This window comes from Gymnoscopelus microlampas (genome assembly GCF_963454915.1).
Source record: "Gymnoscopelus microlampas genome assembly, chromosome: 9".
NCBI lineage: Eukaryota > Metazoa > Chordata > Actinopteri > Myctophiformes > Myctophidae > Gymnoscopelus > Gymnoscopelus microlampas.
In genome coordinates, this window is record NC_139946.1 from 57,763,379 (window position 1) to 57,786,576 (window position 23,198).

The 23,198-nt window shown below is 40.2% G+C and overlaps 1 protein-coding gene across 3 annotated transcripts in view; it reads right to left on the reverse strand.

The window, feature by feature from the left end:
- Positions 1-636: 636 nt before the first annotated feature.
- The window catches only part of cdc14ab (cell division cycle 14Ab), a 35,102-nt gene continuing 12,540 nt past the window's right edge, over positions 637-23,198 (reverse strand). The window contains exons 5-17 of one of the 3 annotated variants that reach the window (XR_014601434.1): positions 23,070-23,149; positions 22,063-22,129; positions 17,006-17,068; positions 15,403-15,490; positions 13,619-13,849; positions 10,768-10,906; positions 9,819-10,029; positions 7,246-7,343; positions 5,867-5,917; positions 4,441-4,572; positions 2,635-2,941; positions 1,692-2,088; positions 637-1,482 (exon numbers count right to left, since the gene is read on the reverse strand). Coding sequence is in view for 1 of the 3 variants with exons in the window: in XM_084066525.1 (XP_083922651.1) it covers positions 2,059-2,088; positions 2,635-2,941; positions 4,441-4,572; positions 5,867-5,917; positions 7,246-7,343; positions 9,819-10,029; positions 10,768-10,906; positions 13,619-13,849; positions 15,403-15,490; positions 17,006-17,068; positions 22,063-22,129; positions 23,070-23,149 (1,497 nt within the window). In the remaining 2 variants the exon portion in view is untranslated. Of the gene's footprint in view, positions 2,089-2,634; positions 2,942-4,440; positions 4,573-5,866; positions 5,918-7,245; positions 7,344-9,818; positions 10,030-10,767; positions 10,907-13,618; positions 13,850-15,402; positions 15,491-17,005; positions 17,069-22,062; positions 22,130-23,069; positions 23,150-23,198 lie in introns of all 3 variants that reach the window. The other 2 variants (XR_014601435.1, XM_084066525.1) reach the window with 2 other exon arrangements.

The following is a 23,198-nucleotide window of genomic DNA, read 5'->3' on the forward strand; positions in this document are numbered from 1 at the left end:
AAAAACTGCCCCAAAATAATGTTTAAAAATACAAACGTACAGTAATAGTACAGCCTGTATGTAAAACAGAGTCACTGTGGTTGTACATCAGTAACAGACTGTGGTTGTACATCAGTAAAACACTGTGGTTGTACATCAGTAACACACTGTGGTTGTACATCAGTAACACACTGTGGTTGTACATCAGTAACAGACTGTGGTTGTACATCAGTAACACACTGTGGTTGTACATCAGTAAAACACTGTGGTTGTACATCAGTAACACACTGTGGTTGTACATCAGTAACAGACTGTGGTTGTATATCAGTAAAACACTGTGGTTGTACATCAGTAACAGACTGTGGTTGTACATCAGTAACAGACTGTGGTTGTACATCAGTAACACACTGTGGTTGTACATCAGTAACAGACTGTGGTTGTACATCAGTAACAGACTGTGGTTGTACATCAGTAAAACACTGTGGTTGTACATCAGTAAAACACTGTGGTTGTACATCAGTAACACACTGTGGTTGTACATCAGTAACAGGCTGTGGTTGTACATTACATTACATTCCTTCAGCATCTCAGAGGTAAATGGTCCCTTCAATCATCATGTTAGTAAAAAGCCCCTGAACATTTCATGTCAGGAGGAAACCCTGTACGTCCAAAACTCTTCATTTCTCAGGAAATGGAAAAAAAGAAGCACTAACCACCTAACCACGCCCACTTTCTAACCTAACCACGCCCACTCTCTAACCTGGTCTGACCTAACCACGCCCACTTTAATCTAACCACGCCCACTCTAACCTAATCTAACCACGTTCACTCTCCTAATGTTTGTAAAACAGCCGATCTACAAGCCCAAACAATGCCATGTGAGCTTGTAGATCCTATTTTTGTGTCTTGTACATTTACCAAAAAACATGTTGAATTATGGAGATACAAGGTTTCTGCCTGACAACTGACCTCAGATTACAGTAGAGCTCAGTAAACATTACTTCATTAAAGTACTTCATCACAACAACTAAAATATTATAATTTACAAACAGCTTTTTAAACTAAAATATAATTTATAAACATAATTTTAAAGAGAAAACACTCAACAAAAATACTAATTTCTTCATGAAGTACAGAAATATAAAATCTTCTTTTAAAACTAAATATATTCACCTTCTTTTTCAAAACTCATTTTGTGTCGACTACATTATATTTACATACAGCTCATTTACATATATCTCATTTACATACAGCTCATTTACATACACTATTAATAAAACATAAGCTACTGCCCGGGTCTCAACTCACACACCCGGTCCACATGTTGTGTAGATCTAATTAATGTCTCATAACGTCTCCACATGTTGTGTAGATCTAATTAACCTCTCATAACGTCTCCACATGTTGTGTAGATCTAATTAACCTCTCATAACGTCTCCACATGTTGTGTAGATCTAATTAACCTCTCATAACGTCTCCACATGTTGTGTAGATCTAATTAACCTCTCATAATGTCTCCACATGTTGTGTAGATCTAATTAATGTCTCCACATGTTGTGTAGATCTAATTAACCTCTCATAACGTCTCCACATGTTGTGTAGATCTAATTAATGTCTCCACATGTTGTGTAGATCTAATTAACCTCTCATAATGTCTCCACATGTTGTGTAGATCTAATTAATGTCTCCACATGTTGTGTAGATCTAATAACCTCTCATAACGTCTCCACATGTTCTATAGATCTAATTAACCATAAACAGCGAGATGGGCGTGTCTTGGTTTTCTATTGGTTGTCTTGGGTGAACTTTAGAAAGTGGGAGGAGCTGTGAGAGGTACAAAGTGATCCCTGATCACAGACTGTAAACACCACATCATGGGTAGTGTAGTTCTTATGGGTGTAGAAGGCATCATGGGAAGTAGAGTTCTTATGGGTGTAGAAGGCATCATGGGTACTGTAGTTCTTATGGAAGTGATGCATCATGGGAAGTAGAGTTCTTATGGGTGTAGAAGGCATCATGGGTAGTGTAGTTCTTGTAGGAGTGAAGCATCATGGGTAGTGTAGTTGTGATGTGTCAGATCTAGTACTGAATGTAGTCTGACTGGAGAGACTAGAAGAGAAAACAGTTTTGTTCATTTATAATGAAAAAATCACACCCAGTGTGAAGTGGGCGGTGTGTGGTCATCACATGACTCACTTAAAAAATACACAAATGTGTTTTTTTTAAGTGCCATAGTCCTATTCATAGGGCTGCACATGTGTCATGTGTTTCGCTAGCCAATCACAGTCCTTAATAGAGTCAACCAATAAAGTCAGCCAATCACATTACAGCTAGTGGTCATCACACTGATGGAAGCTCACTAAGTGACCTTAAAGAAAAGTATAGATTTGCATTGAATGTGTAGGGGTTAGGGGTGTAGACTGGTGGCCAATCGCGGTGCAGGATTAGTCAATGTCCAAACCTCAAATATAGGGACAAACTGTTCCTTTTTTCACACTCAATAATCTGACTCCTCCTACCTCTGACCTCACTATAATCTGACTCCTCCTACCTCTCTGATCTTCTCCAACATGTTGTATTCAGATTACTTACAGGAATACTTATACCCAGGTATCTTCCATGGGGTTAGTAACAGTAATAAGTATTAGTACTTACAGGAATACTTCTACTCAGGTATCGTCCAGAGGGGCCGGACAGAGCAGGGTAGGGGCCCACAGCGCCCCCCGGTGGCCCCGGTGGCCTATAGGCGTAGTCCAGGGGGCGGGGCCCCGCGTGGTGCGACAGCGGGTGGGGGGCGGGGCCCAGGTTGTTGTTTACTTCCTGATGGGCGGGGCCTAGTGGGCGGGGCCCCATGCTCCCATAGCGACCGCTAGGGGGGGCGGACGGGGGCGTGGTCATGTCGTCATCGTCGCCCACGCTGAACAGGTTGCCATGGGAACTGGCCAGTCTGGGGTTGATGGTGCTGATGGCCGATTTTACATAAATGTAAATCAGAAAATATCGGTATTGGTTTTTGGAAGAAAAAAAACATATATATATATATATATATATATATATATATATATATATATATATATATATGTTTTTTATTGTTATATGTTATTTGGTGTAAAAAAAAGTCAATATGGAACATCCCTACAAACCAGTAAACAACGTAAACATGTTTACGTTGTTTCACTGCAGCTCATGTTGTGACGAGCAGGTTGTCACACAGCCAGGAGGATCACATGACCAGGAGGATCACATGACCAGGAGGATCACATGACCTGGAGGGTCACATGACCAGCGTCTAGGGCACTGCAGTACCATGCTGCTGAATGTGTACAGTATAGTGTCTCTGTCTACAGTCTACTGTATACAGTAGACCAGCGGTGATGCAACTTTGATGATGGAGAGGATCACTATATTTCAGGCATGCAAACAGCCCCGAGGTGAAAAAGGTGACAACATGTTGTTTTCTTTCGGGTCAGGTGTCACACAATTGCCCTATTTGGGTTCAAAAAGGTGACTGTAGCTGAAAAGTGACACTTTTGCATGTCTGATATTTACACACTCACTCCAGAGGAACACATTGCATAAACTGTCTCTCCGTATTTTAACTTTTTTCAGCATTCTATGTCACACAAAAATAGCAAAAATAGCAGATCTACAAGCTCAAAACGCGTCACAGTGCGACGTGTTTTGAGCTTGTAGATCTGCTATTTTTGAATTGGAATCCAGATTTTCCTTTTGCTATTTTTCAATTGGAATCCTGAAAAGTACAATTTTTATTTCATTTCAAATGCATTTAGTTATACTTATGTTAACGTTATGAACTTAAATACAAATACATTGGACATAAAAAAGACAATAGAATGTTAATACTAGAAAGTACTGTTCCTGAAGAAACAGTGTGGGATCGCTAAGAATGTTGCTGGTATTGAGTATTGATAGTGTTAGTAGTGTTATAGTAGGGTCATAATACAATGACATCAGTCTTATGACGTCACTAGAATGGCATTATGCATTATGACGTCACTAAATGGCTTTTCTCCATTGAAATTACCCAAAAAACGGGGGGAATAAGGGTAATAATAATAATAAATAGTGAAGATAACATTAGTGTGATCGCTAAAGCGATCCCACAACTAGTCATTAAGCTACTAATATAGACTGAAGTAATTAAAGCGGGTCATGTTTACATGTTTAGAATCATAACAGCTGAAATGAATAATATATCACTATTCTGATATTAACCTGTGGGCCGCATTAAGTGAAGGTGGGGGCCACATGTGGGCCCCGGGCCGCCAGTTGCCCATGTGTGACATAGACTGTCTACTGTATCTTACTACCACAGGAGAGGAGGAGACACTGACCTCCTCATGTTGGGGGGGGGGGAGGAGACACTGACCTCCTCATGTTGGGGGGGGGGGAGGAGACACTGACCTCCTCATGTTGGGGGGGGGGGGAGGAGATACTGACCTCCTCATGTTGGGGGGGGTGGAGGAGGAGGGACATCTGTTGATCCTCTGGGCCGCCGCCGAAGCAGAGGATGCTGGGAGTTTGGAGGACTTGAGGGGAGAGGCCGGACCCTGGGCGAGTCCCACCGGCATTCTACACAGAGAGAGAGAGAGAGAGAGAGAGAGAGAGAGAGAGAGAGAGAGACAGAGAGAGAGAGAGAGAGAGAGAGAGAGAGAGAGAGAGAGAGAGAGAGAGAGAGAGAGAGAGAGAGAGACAGAGAGAGAGAGACAGAGAGAGAGAGAGACAGAGACAGAGACAGAGACAGAGACAGAGACAGAGACAGAGAGAGAGAGAGAGAGAGAGAGAGAGAGAGAGAGAGAGAGAGAGAGAGAGAGAGAGAGAGAGAGAGAGAGAGAGAGACAGAGAGAGAGAGAGAGACAGAGAGAGAGAGAGAGACAGAGAGAGAGAGAGAGAGAGAGAGAGAGAGAGAGAGAGAGAGAGAGAGAGAGAGAGAGAGAGAGAGAGAGAGAGAGAGAGCATGTCTAAAGCTGAACTCACACTGTAGCGCTGTCATAAAAGAGGATTTGTTTTTTAATGGCATTTAAAAGGTTTGCCTATGAATTAAAATAGTCCTTTAATAGCCATCCTTTAAGGGAAAGGTCCTTTGTTATTGTTTGGGTTCAAACATTGATGCTATATATTTGATTATTACTTTTTTAATCACAGGTTGTGAATGATCTCTACAGATACAGTTGATTAGGCTGAAAGCACTTCAATAAATAAACAGCAAATAAACACAGACAGAAATAAAGCACTAAAGTTTGTGGTCAAATTTAACCCTTTTATCTAAATCAATTGACAGGAAAATAATACATGTATCGGCCAAATATAGCAGATCATGAAGTGGCCGACGCTAAAGTCCACACACGCTCCTATTGTTCCAATATCAATATTCCCAACGGAAACAAGTCCGCAAGGACTTTTTTGGCCGGACCTTTTAGACAAAAGTATTATAAATGTAACTGCAATGTTTTACATTCTTTTGCCTAATTAAAATTTCAATAAAATTTCAATAAAATCCCGTAGACTCCCTGTGGGTTTGTCTCTGTACTTTTTCCCCCTGAGGGCCGACGACTTCCGCACACTATATGATGCATCAGTCATTCACCGACCCGTCAATCAATCAATCAATCAATCAATCACAATACATCAAAATGAAAGCATCAACATTTGAACCCAAACAATAACACAATCAAAACATAAACATCACTAAAGATATACACACACACACACACACACACACACACACACACACACACACACACACACACACACACACACACACACACACACACACACACACACACACACACACACACACACACACACACACACACACACACACACACACACACACACACACACACACACACACACAGGTGTGTACCTGAGTGGTTGTGTAGCAGATCTGCTGTGTTGCATCTTCATCTCTTCAGGTCTGAAAACAACAGAAGTGAGAGACTGACCCTAGAGCAAGGCACTGTGAGGGTTCTATTCCCTGTGTCTGACGGTTTACATTTAACTATAAAGTATTATAGAATAGAATAGAAGAGAAGAGAAGAGAAGAGAAGAGAAGAGAAGAGAAGAGAAGAGAAGAGAAGAGAGAAGAGAAGAGAAGAGAAGAGAAGAGAATAGAATAGTCCCCACTCACATGTCTTCTGCTTTTTACTCATCCTACAATCTGGGAACCCATCGTCAAATAAAAAGGAAAAACAGCGCCCTCTGCTGTATTTCATTTGGCTCTGGGCGGAGCAGAGAAACCAGGGTTTTGATGCCTTCAACCTTCAGCCTTCAGCCTTCAGCGCTCCACTTCCGGTGGTGCGACTATGTTTTCATTCACACTAACAATATTTCTACACAGAACACTAACACCACTTCTCCCAGAGAACATGGATGGTTTTGTTTATAAACCCACTTGTTTCTATGATGAAAGAGTAAGTTAAAATGTTACTAACTGTCTGTCTGTTTTGTCTGCTCAGAGGACGCTATCTATTGTTAAATGAGTTTGGGTTTGTTTCCAGTGGGAAACGAGACGCACACACGTAAATCCCGCCCACTACATTTGATTGGGTAAAGCACGGCCTGCTTCCTGATCTGATGGGACGCCCACTTGTAGCCAATGTGCACGGGTTGTCAACACAGTATACCGACAGATTAAACACAGCTTCTTGAGAGATTACACATCCTATAACTAGGAGCAGTGATGTCATTTACCCATCCTATAAGTCATTGGTTCTCAAAGTGGGGTCCGGGGACCCCTAGGGGTACTTGAGGGGTTCCAGGGGGTCCCCAGCTAAATGATGGATAGGAACCAAATGGACCCTTATGGGTCTGTAACTCTGAGAGTGTACAAATGGAACCAAATGGACCCTAACGGGTCCATTTGGTTCAATTAGTACACTCTCAGAGTTACATTAACATTGATTTTACAATATGAATTGGGGTCCCAGAGGTATAAATGCCATTAAATGGGGGTCCGTAGCCTAATGCATGTTAAACTGGGGGTCCTTGAAATTAAAATGGTTGAGAATCACTGCTAGAGAGCCATAAAAATCTTCTCTTATGGGGGTCCCTGGTTTATCTTTTCAAATGGGGGTCCGTGGGGTAATAAGTGTCAATTTGGCGGTCCTTGACATGAAAAAGTTTGAGAACCACTGCTATAAGTGAGCAGCCATTCTACGGCTATATATAACGATCGATCGTTAAATCGATAGATAGATAGAACAGTATATAGTATATATGTATAGGTGGTTATAGGTGTAATACCTCAGAGCTCCAGTAGTTGCACAGCGAGGTTGTCTCCTCCCCTTCAGCGCTCGTAGTTTATCTCCCTGAGTCACTGTTACACCCTCTGAGAAGTCCCCCTGTAGAACACACACACACACACACACACACACACACACACACACACACACACACACACACACACACACACACACACACACACACACACACACACACACACACACACACACACACACACACACACACACACACACACACACACACACACACATCAATGGAGTGTAAAAAACGGCTCATTTTTTGCCTTAAAGGGCAAGACCACTTTGGTAGAGGTTTGGGTTGTGTAGTTACCTCGCCATGATGTAGCTCCAAAGGTGGTCAAGAAATTAAAAATAATTGCTGCATTGATTAGAAATCGATAATTCAAAATATGCTCTCCATTGACTTACATTGTACAGTAAAACAGCTCTCAAAGTCGCTCTTTTAGCATGTAAACGAATGTAAACAAAGTCGATTCAGACAATATAGAACATCACCAAACCCAGTACTGTTTTTTTTTTTTAATAAAAATGTTAACTTACTGTTGATTTAGCTATTTTTATTAGAAAGAAAACCTGGACTGGATCGGCGGATCCGGATCTTCAAATAGTAAAATCATCAGGAAGTTGACAGTTTTTATTAAAAAAATAAACAGTACTGGGTTTGGTGATGTTCTATATTGTCTGAATCAGCTTAGTTTGTGTTCGTTTATGGGCTAAAAGAGTGACTTTGAGAGCTGTTTCAGTGTACAATGTAAGTCAATGGGGAGCATATTTTTAATTATCAATTTCTAATTAATGGAGCAATTATTTTTCATTTCTTGTCCACCTTTGGAGTTACATCATGGCAAGGTAACTACACAAACCAAACCTCTACCAAAGTGGTCTTGCCCTTTAAATTGGCCCGTTGGCCAAAGTCCCATCACATTTATCACAGGATCCTATACAGCCTATCATAGCGTACATTTGGTCGTAGCTCTGATAAATCTGACGTCTGAACCCCCGCCCTTAAATATTCTCCAAACTCCCTGATTTGACCACATGAAGAACCAGAATAAGACCAAACAAAGCATGGAAAGACAATAAGAGAGTTTCCCCCGCCCGCCTCGCTGCCTGTCATGTCCACGTCTGACGCACACACATAAGCGCTCGTATATTTAGAAAATAGCAGATCTACAAGCTCACAACAAAGCGTTGTGAGCTTGTAGATCTGCTGTTTTCAAATAGCCAATGCAGCCAGATCTGCAATTTTATCTGAATGACTGTTAAAGCAGTTTAAATGACTTTATGAAATGTTATATGTTCACAGAGATTATTTATTAGTGTGTTAGATAATACATGTAGGAGTGGATACTCTGGCCCTCATTTATCAACGTGGTGCAGCCCGAATAATGAGCGTACGGCGTAATCATTGTCTGACTGTCTGACAAGCATCTGGACACATAATCCACTCTTAAATGTGAATATCTACACTAATAAATAATCGCTGTGAAAATATATCATTTTATAAAGTAATTTAAACAAACTGCTTTAACAGTCATTCAGATAAGATTGTAGTCTGTCTGTATTGAAAATAGCTGATCTACAAGCTCACAAGCCGCCTTGTGAGCTTGTAGATCTGCTATTTTCAAAAATATACGAGCGCTTTTGCGCCGGGAGTCCCGCGGTCGGGACGGCACCTTTTCATGGACAGTGAGGTCTACAAACTTACAGTAGCTTGTCCTATGTTATGGAGTTATGTCATAGAGAGTTATGTAGGCTACACAACCTGGCTGGGTTAAGGATATAAACCCGACGCTCCAATATTAACGTGGCGGCACGGAATCACTGCATTCCGCCCGAGTCTCATGTACCGCTACGCTACGGAAAGACGGAGTTGGGCGGGCGCATGTGTGTGTGTGTGTGTGTGTGTGTGTGAGAGAGAGAGCGAGAGAGAGAGAGAGAGAGGGGGGGGCGTGTGCGTGTGTGGCGAGGCGAAACTATTTCTTATTGGCTTTTCATGTCTTTGGTCGTATTCTGGTTCGTCTTCATGTCGTAAAATCGGGGCGTTTTGAGAATATTTTAAGGGCGTGTTATTTAAATGACGCTCGTTTCAGCCGTGAGATTTATCAATGCTGGGACCAAATGTCCGCTCTGATCAGCTGTGTAGGATGCGTTGATAAATGTGACTTCCACGTTGGTGTACGGCCGAATATATGGAAAAATATACGCCGGTTTATACGCTGCGTTGATAAATGAGGGCCTCTGTGTCCAGATGTCTGTCAGACAGTCAGACATGCTGCTCCACACGTCTATGATGAACAAACAGGTTCAGACAACGTCTACACGTCCTCAGACCTGATATGAGATCTGAACGGGCCGTACGTGAACTCAATGTCAGGATATGTTGATAAATGCATAAAGTTGAGGTGATCTCACCGTACGCCCATTATTTGGTCTGCAGCGCGTTGATAAATGAGGACCACTGTGTGTGTGTGTGTGTGTGTGTGTGTGTGTGTGTGTGTGTGTGTGTGTGTGCGTGCGTGCGTGCGTGTGTGTGTGTGTGTGCGTGTGTACCTCGTGTTGGTCCAGGCCGGTGTTGTGGGCGGGGTTGACATTGTGGGCGGGGTTGACGTTGTGGCCGGCCTTAAGGATGTGGGTGGGGTTAAGGGCGGGGCCGACGGTGAGGTCGTCCATGGTGGATATTAGCCGGGACACGCCCACTTCCTCCTGATTGGCCGTCTGGGTGCGCAGGCCGTCGCCCTGCAGCCACATAAACGCCTGCTTCCTGTCAGAACAGGAAGGAGAAGAAAAAACTGTTCCGACCTTTGACCTCAGCAGACATGTATAAAACCAATACTCCTTCAGACTATGGGAAAAACACTGTTAACTCTCTCAGTGCCAAGCCCCGAGTTATCCCGAGTTTTTACTGAATACCCTCCCTGCCAGAACGAAAAATCCAGAGTTTTTGAAAAAAAAAAATTTTGAAAAAAGTGTTCAGAACCCAAGATATCATTATCTGAAGATTTGCAGCTCCATCCACTCCTTGTTTAACTTATAACTGAAAAAGGCTGTATCTCGCTTCCTAAGCACTTATTTTTTTTCTTTGAAAAAAAAAAAAAATGTTGGCACAGTTCGCATTTTTTTATTTATTTCATTGGCAGTGGGAGAGTTAAAGGAGTAGTTCACACAACAGTTACACCCCATGAAGCCTTGAATTCATGGGGATCTTTACCAGCTTGCAAAGCTGAATGTCATGAATATGAATGAATGAATATATGATGATTTAACCACTTCAGAACTGTTTTGGGTAAAATGAGTGAAAATAGCAGATCTACAACTACACACACACACACACACACACACACACACACACACACACACACACACACACACACACACACACACACACACACACACACACACACACACACACACACACACACACACACACACACACACACACACACACACACACACACACACACACACACACACACACAGTGGACGGGGTCGAACTACTCACTCTTCCAGGAAGTTCTGCTGTGGACCAATCACAGAGCCCGGTCGACAGACCCTCAGCCAGGCGATGGCCTCTCCCGCTGTGAAGCGGTAATGCTTCATCAGGTAACAGCCAATCAGAGTGCCCGTTCGCCCCAGACCCGCTGGAGAGAGAGAGAGAGAGAGAGAGAGAGAGAGAGAGAGAGAGAGAGAGAGACAGACAGACAGACAGACAGACAGACAGACAGACAGACAGACAGACAGACAGACAGACAGACAGACAGAGCGAGAGAGAGTAAAATTATGAATCAAATCTTATCAAACAGTCTGATTGGAGAAGTAGTCTAGCCCAGGAGTCTTCAACAGGGGGTCCGGGACCCCTAGGGGGTCCTCAGAGTTACTACAGGGGGTCCGCCAAATCTTTGTGTGATAAGATTTTTTTTTACCTTAAACCACTTGAAACTTTTCTGAGGAAAACTTTTGCCAAAAATAGCAGATCTAATAGCAGATCTTGTAGATCTGCTAATTTTGGCAAAGAGGTTTAGGTGTAGAGGGAAAAAAGAGCAGACCAAGTAAATTTATGAAACTCCTGGGTGTCAAACCTCAAACCTGAGAGGTTTGATGAAATACATTACAGTGAATGGAGACGCTGGACCGGCTCATGAACAAACATTATATATGAACCATTGAGACCTTTGTCATATAATGGGTTCAGGAATATAAAAGAAGACATAAGGTCTTTGCACACAGGGTATAGTTATTATAATATTAATATTAATAAGTACCTTTACAGTGCACATATATATAGTTATTATAATATGAATAATTATAAATACCTTTACAGTGCACATATATATAGTTATTATAATATTAATAACAAGACCAGGAGACCTGGTTGTGCCAGACCTAAGCCGGTGTTGTGTGAAGTCGTGTGAAGTCTAATTCTAAAGGTAGGGTAGAAGATATATCTTTTAGTCGTCTTTCATCTCAGAGAAATCAAGGTGCTTTTCCTTGACGTTAGGGAGGTAGACCAAATGAACATCAACATCGGTCAAGGACGGACCCTGTTCTACCTCTCTTTTCCTCTTCCTCTTAATGGACTCCATTGGCAAGGTTTGCTAAATGAATCGAACTTTGTTCGATATACTGATAGGGGGAACCCTAATTTATGGATAACAAGAGCAGGATATTTGACATTGAAGGTCTAATTGAATTCTTTGTATCTTACGTTATATACCAACTGTATTTATACTTGTGACATAATAGTGATGTCACGAATAGTCTGTGCCTATTTATTCATGCATAAGAAACCTAACCACACCCAGACATACCATGTATGGACGAAATGGTGACAAAGGCTTGTGTAGGCCATACCTTTCAGGTCTGGCAACAATCATAAGTACCTTTACAGTGCACATATATATAGTTATTATAATATTAATATTAATAAGTACCTTTACAGTGCACATATATATAGTTATTATAATATTAATATGAATAAGTACCTTTACAGTGCACATATATATAGTTATTATAATATTAATATTAATAAGTACCTTTACAGTGCACATATATATAGTTATTATAATATTAATATTAACTAGAAAAAGTGCTCCTCGGAGCACAACTCTCCGCTGTTGGGAATGTTGGGAATGTTCTATCTGTATAAGTGTCCTATCCGTCCTGTCTGTATAAGTGTCCTATCCCTCCTGTCTGTATAAGTGTCCTATCCGTCCTGTCTATGTAAGTGTCCTATCCGTCCTGTCTGTGTAAGTGTCCTATCCGTCCTGTCTGTGTAAGTGTCCTATCCGTCCTGTCTGTGTAAGTGTCCTATCCAATTGTTACAGTATCCGCCATTTCTCAACCATTTCGTGATTGTTCCTGTCTTACCTCACTCTTACCAAACTTGTGTTGGGAATGTTGGGAATGTTCTAATTCTTATGTTCTAACTGTCCTATCCATCCTGTCTGTATAAGTGTCCGATCCGTCCTGTCTGTATAAGTGTCCTATCCGTCTGTATAAGTGTCCTATCCGTCTTGTCTGTATAAGTGTCCTATCCGTCCTGTCTATGTAAGTGTCCTATCCCTCCTGTCTGTGTAAGTGTCCTATCCCTCCTGTCTGTATAAGTGTCCTATCCGTCCTGTCTGTATACTGTAAGTGTCCTATCCGTCCTGTCTGTATACTGTAAGTGTCCTATCCGTCCTGTCTGTGTAAGTGTCATATCCCTCCTGTCTATGTAAGTGTCCTATCCGTCCTGTCTGTGTAAGTGTTCTATCCGTCCTGTCTGTATAAGTGTCCTATCCGTCCTGTCTGTATAAGTGTCCTATCCGTCCTGTCTGTATAAGTGTCCTATCCGTCCTGTCTGTATAAGTGTCCTATCCGTCCTGTCTGTGTACTGTAAGTGTCCTATCCGTCTGTGTAAGTGTCATATCCCTCCTGTCTATATAAGTGTCCTATCTGTCCTATCTGCCAATTATGTCCTGCCATGCAGCCATTTCGTGATGGTTCCTGTCTTACCTCACTTTGACAGTGGCAGAGACACTGTCAAAGTGACGCCATGTATTTATACAGTATTTCACCGTATTGTCACGTGTCACGTGAGGCTTGACCAATCGGTGTGTCATATTTAGAAAGTGAAAACAATACTCTCCTGCGGAGAGTAATAAGTACCTTTACAGTGCACATATATATATAGTTATTATAATATTAATATTAATAAGTACCTTTACAGTGCACATATATATAGTTATTATAATATTAATATTAATAAGTACCTTTACAGTGCACAGATATATAGTTATTATCATATTAATATTAATAAGTACCTTTACAGTGCACATATATATAGTTATTATAATATTAATATTAATAAGTACCTTTACAGTGCACGGCCACGGCTCCGTCTGTATTCTCACAGATGTGCAGGAAGCGCCTGGCGATGATGTCAGAGGGGGTGGAGCCATCCAGGAAGAACAGCTCATAGTGGTGGAACCCGGCATCACAGAACCTCCGGGCGTCATAGATCTTCTTATTGAGTCTGATCACCGTGGTTACGCTGTGCTTCCTGAAGTATGGGAAATATGCCTCTGGAGCATGGAGCGGATAGCCTAGGAGACAAGGAGACAAGGAGAGGAGACAAGGATAGAGGAGACAAGGAGACAAGGAGAGGAGACAAGGATAGAGGAGACAAGGAGACAAGGAGAGGAGACAAGGATAGAGGAGACAAGGAGACAAGGAGAGGAGACAAGGAGAGAGGAGACAAGGAGAGAGGAGACCACTATCAAAAGGATAAAAACACAATAAAACTAGCAGCTTATTTCCTTGGCAGTCTTTAATCTGCATCTGAACGCATGTTTTAAATGACACAGATGTGTTCCTGGTTTTAATGGGTTGAACAGAGATGTTTTATTTGTTCTACTGAAAAGAGGAGAAGAGAAGAACATTAAAAGAGAGAAAATACTGGATTTGTGTAAGATATATATTTTTTTATATGGGTCATTTGTCTGGAAAATAAGTTTGTGTTAAAAAATGGTGACAAATGGTAAATTGTGAACCTAGTATCATGATCTGAATGGTATGGTGAGTTGAGTGAATGCTTACATCACTATTGATTGATTGATTGATCAGTTTATTGAATATTAAAATTCAAAAGGATAAAAAACACAAGAAAGCCCGTAGGCTTGTTTCAATTGTGGTCCTTTGGGAAAGGGGACATAGGGAGCAACAATACAAATACAATACAATATAATAACATAAAAAACATAAAACAAAGCCAAATAAAACTTACAAATTCTAAAAGGACAAATAGAAGAATAAACATCAACTAAACAAAAACTAAGATCCCTCTCTCTTTTTTACTTTTAAAAACATCTAAATGTTTTTGTTTAAAAGTTACATCATGTTAATGGCCAACCATCTCTTTAATGCCATTTTAAAATTGTCAAAAGAACCAGTCAATTTGAGGCTGGAAGGCAAATCATTCCATTGAACTGCTGCTGAGTAAATGAATGATGTTTTTCCCAGATTGGTGGAAAATTTGTAGGGCTTAAAATCAGTGGGGCTCCCCCTGGTGAAATGGCTGTGAGTATCACTGACCTTGTTAAAATAGTCACAGAAGTAATTGGGCGCTACATTACTTCTAATTTTGTGAACCAAGCACATTTTAAACTGGGATACTCTCTCCTCTACTCTAAGCCACCCAAGACTGGTGAAATGAGCGTCTTTCAATATCTTTCCTCTTCCTAAGCCTGGTCTCATAAACTACTGTCATCATACATACTCTCCAGATATCTGACTGGATACTTTGATGATTTTATGGAGTTTGTTCTTATTAACCAATGAGAACCAGAGAACGGCCGAGAACAGCAGACCTCCAAGCTCACAGCGGTCGCATCCGTGACACGGTTGTGAGCTTGTATGTCAGGCTATTCTCAGTGCACAATACCGTTGCACGATGAAGTATATATGTCTCACTAGGGCGAGCCTCACTAGCCTACACACAGAGGAGGATGAATGAACTGAAACCAGCAGATCCCCAAAACAGCAGGTTTGGGGATCTGTTGGGAATTGATTACATGAAACAGTCACCTGTGTGTCCAGTCTCAATGCTGGTAAACACATAATTGGTCTATTAACTCTTTAGGGTGTGGTATTAACTCACCATTCTCTGTTTTACTTTTAGGGTGTGGTCCGCTGAAGGCCAGGAACTTGCCAGGAACGATCCAGTTGAAGTCTCCGTTCTCCACACGCTGTGAACATTTATTATTTATTATTATAACATATTATACGGCTTGGTGAATGCTCGATTCTGATTGGTCAGTCATCGGTCATTATTTCTGGATAATGACCGATGAGCTCTATAACGGAGCGCTGTGCAATCAGAGACTCAGAACACCTGCTCATTAATCAGAGACTCAGAACACCTGCTCATATCAACCTGCGCTGCTTGGTTTTATGCTTTATCCAACATGACAGCCATGTAAACAAACACACAATGTCATTTACAACTAAACGTTGCTCTCAAGAATGTTTCTGAAAACATTTGAAGTGAGAAATAGATGATGCAATAACGGAAAAGTCATTCTATTTGATCCACTGCACTTCCTTGTTTATCATGGCACAACAACGGGGGAATACCAAAACGCTCGCCCCAAAACACAGTCGCCCCGGGGCTAATCCGGCGGTATTACAGGCAAATCGGTGGTATATAGAATGGGGGGCGAGTGTGTTTTGGAGTGAGTTTTTATTTATTTTGTCATTTGTTTTCCAAGGCGAACTTGTCCGCCCAGCCCAATACTTATGGAATACTTTCATTGCCGTAAGCAAGGAAATACTTCGTTTTGTTGTTACTTTTGGGTAAATGTATTTATGTATTTATTAAGTAGCCGTGTAATAAGCGGGATAATGCATGGGGAGGGAGTCATTATTGAATCTCCTACCCATCAGGTAGGAGATATGGCAGCATTGGGAGTAGAACCTCCCGTTTTAGAGACAGCACATACCTCCAAGCAGTCAGGCACCTTAACGACACTCTTGCACTACAAACACAAACTAGACGGTATGCACTTTAATTATGCACTTTAAAAATTGCTACATAATTGCACTAAGCAGTTTCTTCTACTGTCTGTACTGTATATGTGCCAAAGCTGCAGCTTGGTCCTGGTTTGGTTCTGTTTCTTGTGTCTCTTTTTGTTCTTGTCTTTGTGCTGTTGTTTATTGTGTTGTCTTGTATGTGAGAGGAAGCACCAAGACAATTTCCTATCAAACTTGTTTTGAAATGGCAAATAAATACTTGAACTTGAACTTGAAATTTTGAAATTTAAATTTACCTCCCCATGCATTATCCCTTGCATATTATATAATATACACACTATTACTATTAGTAATAATAACATGACGTCTCTGTTGTCCACACCCTACCAACAAACACAACATATACAGTTCACTGATGCTAGAAATATTGTGTATATTTACACACACACACACACACACACACACACACACACACACACACACACACACACACACACACACACACACACACACACACACACACCCTACCAACAAACACACAACATATACAGTTCACTGATGCTAGAAATATTGTGTATATTTACACACACACACACACACACACACACACACACACACACACACACACACACACACACACACACACACACACACACACAGAGTACATAATGTTCATATTCATATATTAATAATGATAAAGTGTTAATATATTAATAATAATAGTATGTTACCTCATAATGTTCATATTCATCCACATCAAACGTTTCAAAGTTAAAGAAGCCGTGTTGTAGAGCCTGAAACACAAACACATATTATAATCATTATATATATAAATATACATATATTAAATGTTAAAGAAGCCATGTTGTAGAGCCTGAAACACAAACACATATTATAATCATTCATAATCATTTAAATAAATAAAGGAAACAGCATAATATACACTGTATACAGTATAAGATGATGCTACTTTACTCCACTAGATGGCAGTGTAGGATAACATGTCAGTGAAGTCACTCAGTTTAAACACATTCTACTCAAAGAACCACATTTAACCCATTCAGACCTGAGACCGGTTCTAAAAACACCTTCTAATGAAAAACTTCAAACATTTATTCAAAAATGACAACAAACGTATGTTACTATATACTGTACATAACAGCAACAACCCCTAAAGCATTGGTTCTCAAAGTGGGGTCCGGGGACCCCCAGGGGTCCTTGAGGGAGTTCCAGGGGGTCCCCAGCAAAATGATAGATTAGGCACCAAATGGACCCTTATGGGTCTGTAACTCTGAGTGTACAAATGGAACCAAATGGACCCTAACGGGTCCATTTGGTTCCATTTGTACACTCTCAGAGTTACATTAACATTGATTTTACAATATAAATTGGGGTCCCAGGGATATAAATGCCATTAAATGGGGGTCTGTAGCACTAATGCATGTCAAACTGGGGGTCCTTGAAATTAAAATGGTTGAGAATCACTGCTAGAGCCGTAAAAAAATCTTCTCCTATGGGGGTCCCTGGCATATCTTTTGAAATGGGGGTCCGCGGGCTAATAAGTGTCAATTTGGGGGTCCTTGACATGAAAAAGTTTGAGAACCACTGCCCTAAAGGGTTTCCTGTCCTGAAAGGTTTAGTTACAAATAGGGGTTCCCGCCCAAAATGGGATAAACTACAGTCTCCTTCAGGCCAGGTAGCTTATCATGGGCCAGCAGAGTTTCATGGAAACCAGACGCTGCTGCTGTATATATTGTAGGTGCCAGGCCCAGCTGGTGAGAGATATTAAAGCGGACTACGTTCATGATTTGAGTTTTTTTGTTCAAAACAGAGCACTCCTCCTTCAAAGTTTGGAAGCCAATAGTTTAGCCAATCAGGACAGATCCTACTTCATCACATGACTAGATAATGTGTTCCAATAAACGTGACGTTTGGACAAAATCTGTAGGAGTAACACAAAGAAATGTTTTTTACAAAGATCGGCCTCCTGGTGGCGCTCTAACATGGCGATGTGAACAATGTGTTTATACTGTTTATTATCTGTGTTTAAACACAATGTGTTTATACTGTGTTTAAACCATAGACTGTATAAATGAGATGGACAAACCCCCTCCGCTGCTTTCTACAGACCCAAAATGAAGCCTTTGCTGCAAGACCTGTAGGTCCGCCATCTTTCAATACGCGTCAGAATGAGTTCAGACCATTATTGGTTGGGTAACTTGTCAATCAAGAGCGGGGGGCGGGGAATGAATGCTATTGGTTGTGTAGCGTGTCAATCAAATCATCCCGCCCCTCCTAGAGAATAGCCTACTTTATCGTCAATTTTATAATAAATAGGACCATAATTTAGCAAAACGCACATCCTGATGATTGAAAGGAGACTTTAAACTAGCGACTGGAAGCATATAGAATTTATGACAATTTTTATTACAGTAAGAAAATCTAGTCTAAAGTTTGTCAAAAAACCCATTCACTTGCGCTAAAATAAATTCTTTCTGAACTCACAGGTCGGCGCAGGGTAAAACAGCGCCACTCTGGCCATTTTGTCGGCCTCATCGTAAATATCTCAGCCTTGCCCCTTGGTTTAAACACAATGTGTTTATACTGTTTATTATCTGTCTGAAGGATAAAACACAATAAAGTTTGAGGGCTTATTTACAGATCAGACAGGATGCTCTGAACAACCTTTATTTTATGAGTGTTTTATGACCAGAGGAGATAGCTAGGACACACACACACACACACACACACACACACACACACACACACACACACACACACACACACACACACACACACATTGTTCCAGCAGGAAGCTATTATGTAACAGCCTCCTTTAACTCAAATACAATGGAGTCTTTTCACACACACACACACACACACACACACACACACACACACACACACACACACACACACACACACACACACACACACACACACACACACACACACACACACACACACACACACACACAGTGCAGTGGCTCTTATGAAACTCTGTGGGTGTGTGTGTGTGTGTGTGTGTGTGTGAGATGAACACGGCTGCATGCATCTCACCCTTTGGTATAAAACAAAACAAAAACTCCGTCAGACTTTAGTCTGATGCGCTGAGGTTCCCTTTGTCCCTGACCCTGACCCTGACCCTGACCCTAAAGCCTTCCTTATGTCCAGTGGTGGAAAAAGTACTCAAATTCTTTATTTCAGTAAAAGTACCAATACTGTAATATAAAAATACTCTGTTACAAGTAAAAGTCCAAAATTTACTTTAGTAAAAGTATAAAAGTATTGGCATCAAAATGTACTTAAAGTACCAAAAGTAAAAGTACTAAAATGTTTGAAAATAGCAGATCTACAAGCTCACAACGCGTCGCAGCGCGACGCGTTGTGAGCTTGTAGATCTGCTATTTTCAAATAGCCTAGGTATAAAATAGGGCTAAAGTGGTTAATGTATGTTTCATTATATCATAATTTATATCTGCAATTTATCGTAATTTATATCAACGTAAACCCTTGACTTCCAGTCAGTGGACTTCAAAATAAGAGCCAGGGTCTGTGGAATGTAAAATAATAAAATAAAAGCACTGTTGCATAATATAAAGTGCTGTTTCACTGTAGCTAGACTAGAACATATAAAATAACATGACCGCCCATGGTCACATTCACAACTATTTAGATATTTGGCATAACTATTGAGGTCTGACATTTGTATCTCGCAGCCTCAGAATTTGCAAGTAGACAGTAAAAATTAAGTGTTAAATTGAACGGCAATTCAAAATGTACCTTCATTTTATAATGTACCTATCATTTTATAATGTACCTATCATTTTATAATGTACTTATCATTTTATAATGTACCTATCATTTTATAATGTACTTATCATTTTATAATGTACCTTCATTTTATAATGTACCTTCATTTTATAATGTACCTTCATTTTATAATGTACCTTCATTTTATAATGTACCTATCATTTTAAAATGTACCTATCATTTTATAATGTACCTTCATTTTATAATGTACCTTCATTTTATAATGTACCTATCATTTTATAATGTACCTTCATTTTATAATGTACCTATCATTTTATAATGTACCTTCATTTTATAATGTACCTTCATTTTATAATGTACTTATCATTTTATAATGTACCTTCATTTTATAATGTACCTTCATTTTATAATGTACCTATCATTTTATAATGTACCTTCATTTTATAATGTACCTATCATTTTATAATGTACCTTCATTTTATAATGTACCTTCATTTTATAATGTACCTTCATTTTATAATGTACCTATCATTTTATAATGTACCTTCATTTTATAATGTACCTTCATTTTATAATGTACCTATCATTTTATAATGTACCTTCATTTTATAATGTACCTATCATTTTATAATGTACTTATCATTTTATAATGTACCTTCATTTTATAATGTACTTATCATTTTATAATGTACCTTCATTTTATAATGTACCTATCATTTTATAATGTACCTTCATTTTATAATGTACCTTCATTTTATAATGTACTTATCATTTTATAATGTACTTATCATTTTATAATGTACCTTCATTTTATAATGTACTTATCATTTTATAATGTACCTTCATTTTATAATGTACTTATCATTTTATAATGTACCTTCATTTTATAATGTACCTTCATTTTATAATGTACCTTCATTTTATAATGTACCTATCATTTTATAATGTACCTTCATTTTATAATGTACCTATCATTTTATAATGTACTTATCATTTTATAATGTACCTTCATTTTATAATGTACCTATCATTTTATAATGTACCTTAATTTTATAATGTACCTATCATTTTATAATGTACTTATCATTTTATAATGTACCTTCATTTTATAATGTACCTATCATTTTAAAATGGACCATTTTCGGGCAAGTGGGCAAGACCAGCGGGCAAGTAGAACGTGACATGTTCTTCCCCGAGAGACTGAGTCCTTAGTGCAGGGGTATTCAACTAGATTAGGCAGGGGGCCACAACTGTAAAATAATTTGGAGTCGGGGGCCACACAGCGCAAATGCACGCGCGCGCGTGCATTTGCGCACACAATTTGCGCGCGTGCGCAAAGCGCACGCGCGCGAAATTTTCGGGTCTAATTCGGGTCTAATTCGGTCTAATTCGGGTCTAATTCGGTTCTATTTGACCAATATAAATCAACCTTTTTTCGGGTCTAATTCGGTCTAATTCGGTTCTATTTAAGGTTCTAAGTTAAGTTCCAATGAAAGATGGCCTTTCAAGAACTAATGAAGGATAAATAATTTGTATTGTTTTAACTTTGATAACATAAATCAAAGTTAAAATAAATAATAATTATGAAAATGTAAAAAAAAAAAAAACTTTTTTTTTTTTTTTTTTTTTTTTTTAATATGGCCAGGGGCCACAAGGAAGCTCCTTGCGGGCCGCACGTGGCCCGCGGGCCGCCAGTTGAATATCTATGCCTTAGTGTCTCAACCCCTGTCTGTGTCAGTTGTTAAATAACTATGATACATGTGTTGTGTTAGTATTGATACAGGATGTAACCATGACTACTGTGTCAGTTGTTAAATAACTATGATAAATGAGTTGTGTTAGTATTGGTACAGGATGTAACCATGACTACTGTGTCAGTCGTTAAATAACTACAGCATGATAAATGTTGTGTCTCTGACAGCTGTAGCTCTGAATTCCATTGAAACCAGTTGAACCACTATGGTCTCCCAGTCTGTCCACACAAACAGATATATAATATAAGCAGAATAAATACCTTTCTGATTCCTTGCAGACAGTCCAGAATGGTGAGGTTGTAGGTACAAGTCCCAAACGATGCGTCCCTGAAACACACAACACACTCTGTGAGATTCTTTATTTCAATAAAATACTTTTCATTCAGTCAGGAACTCACATCAAAGTAGATTTAACCCTTTATGCAACAAATGGAATACAGTTAAACCTGGCATTAACGGCTCCGCTCGCTAAGCTAAACCAGGGAATGCTAAGACCCTGAGGTTCAGAACCAGTCCCACCATTAGTCACACTGGCCCTCATTTATCAACGCGGTGCAGCCCGAATAATGAGCGTACGGCGAGATCACCGCACCGTTCGGCATTTATCAATATATCCTGACGTGGGCTTCATCCTACGGTACGCTGAAATCTCACGTCTGGTCGAGACCAGTTGTTGACGTTGGCTACTCCCGTTTATTCCATCCTAGACCTGCAGAGCAGCATTGTCTGACTGTCTGACAGGCATCTAGACACATAATCCACTCCTAAATGTGTATACCTACACTAATAAATAATCGCTGTGAAAATATATCATTTTATAAAGTAATTTAAACAAACTGCTTTAACAGTCATTCAGATAAGATTGTAGATCTGTCTGTATTGAAAATAGCAGATCTACAAGCTCACAAGCCAGCGTTGCATCGCGACGCATTGTGAGCTTGTAGATCTGCTATTTTCAAAAATATACGAGCGCTTTTGCGCCGCGGTCAGGACTCCCGGCCACCTTTTCACTGACAGTGAGATCTACAAACTTACAGTAGCTTGTCCTATGTTATGGGGTTATGTCATAGAGAGTTATGTAGGCTACACAACCTGGCTGGGTTAAGGATATAAACCCGTCGCTCCAATATTAACGTGGCGGCACGGAATCACTGCATTCCGCCCGAGTCTCATGTACCGCTACGCTACATGAAAGACGAAGTTGGGCGGGTGCATGTGTGTGTGTGTGTGTGTGTGTGTGTGTGTGTGTGTGTGTGTGTGTGTGTACCTGAAGGGCAGGTAGGAGGCATTTGAGCCAGAGATCAGAGCTCTGTAGGCCTCTTCTGGTGTCTTCTTCACATAGATCACCTGACAGACAGACAGACAGACAGACAGACAGACAGACAGACAGACAGAC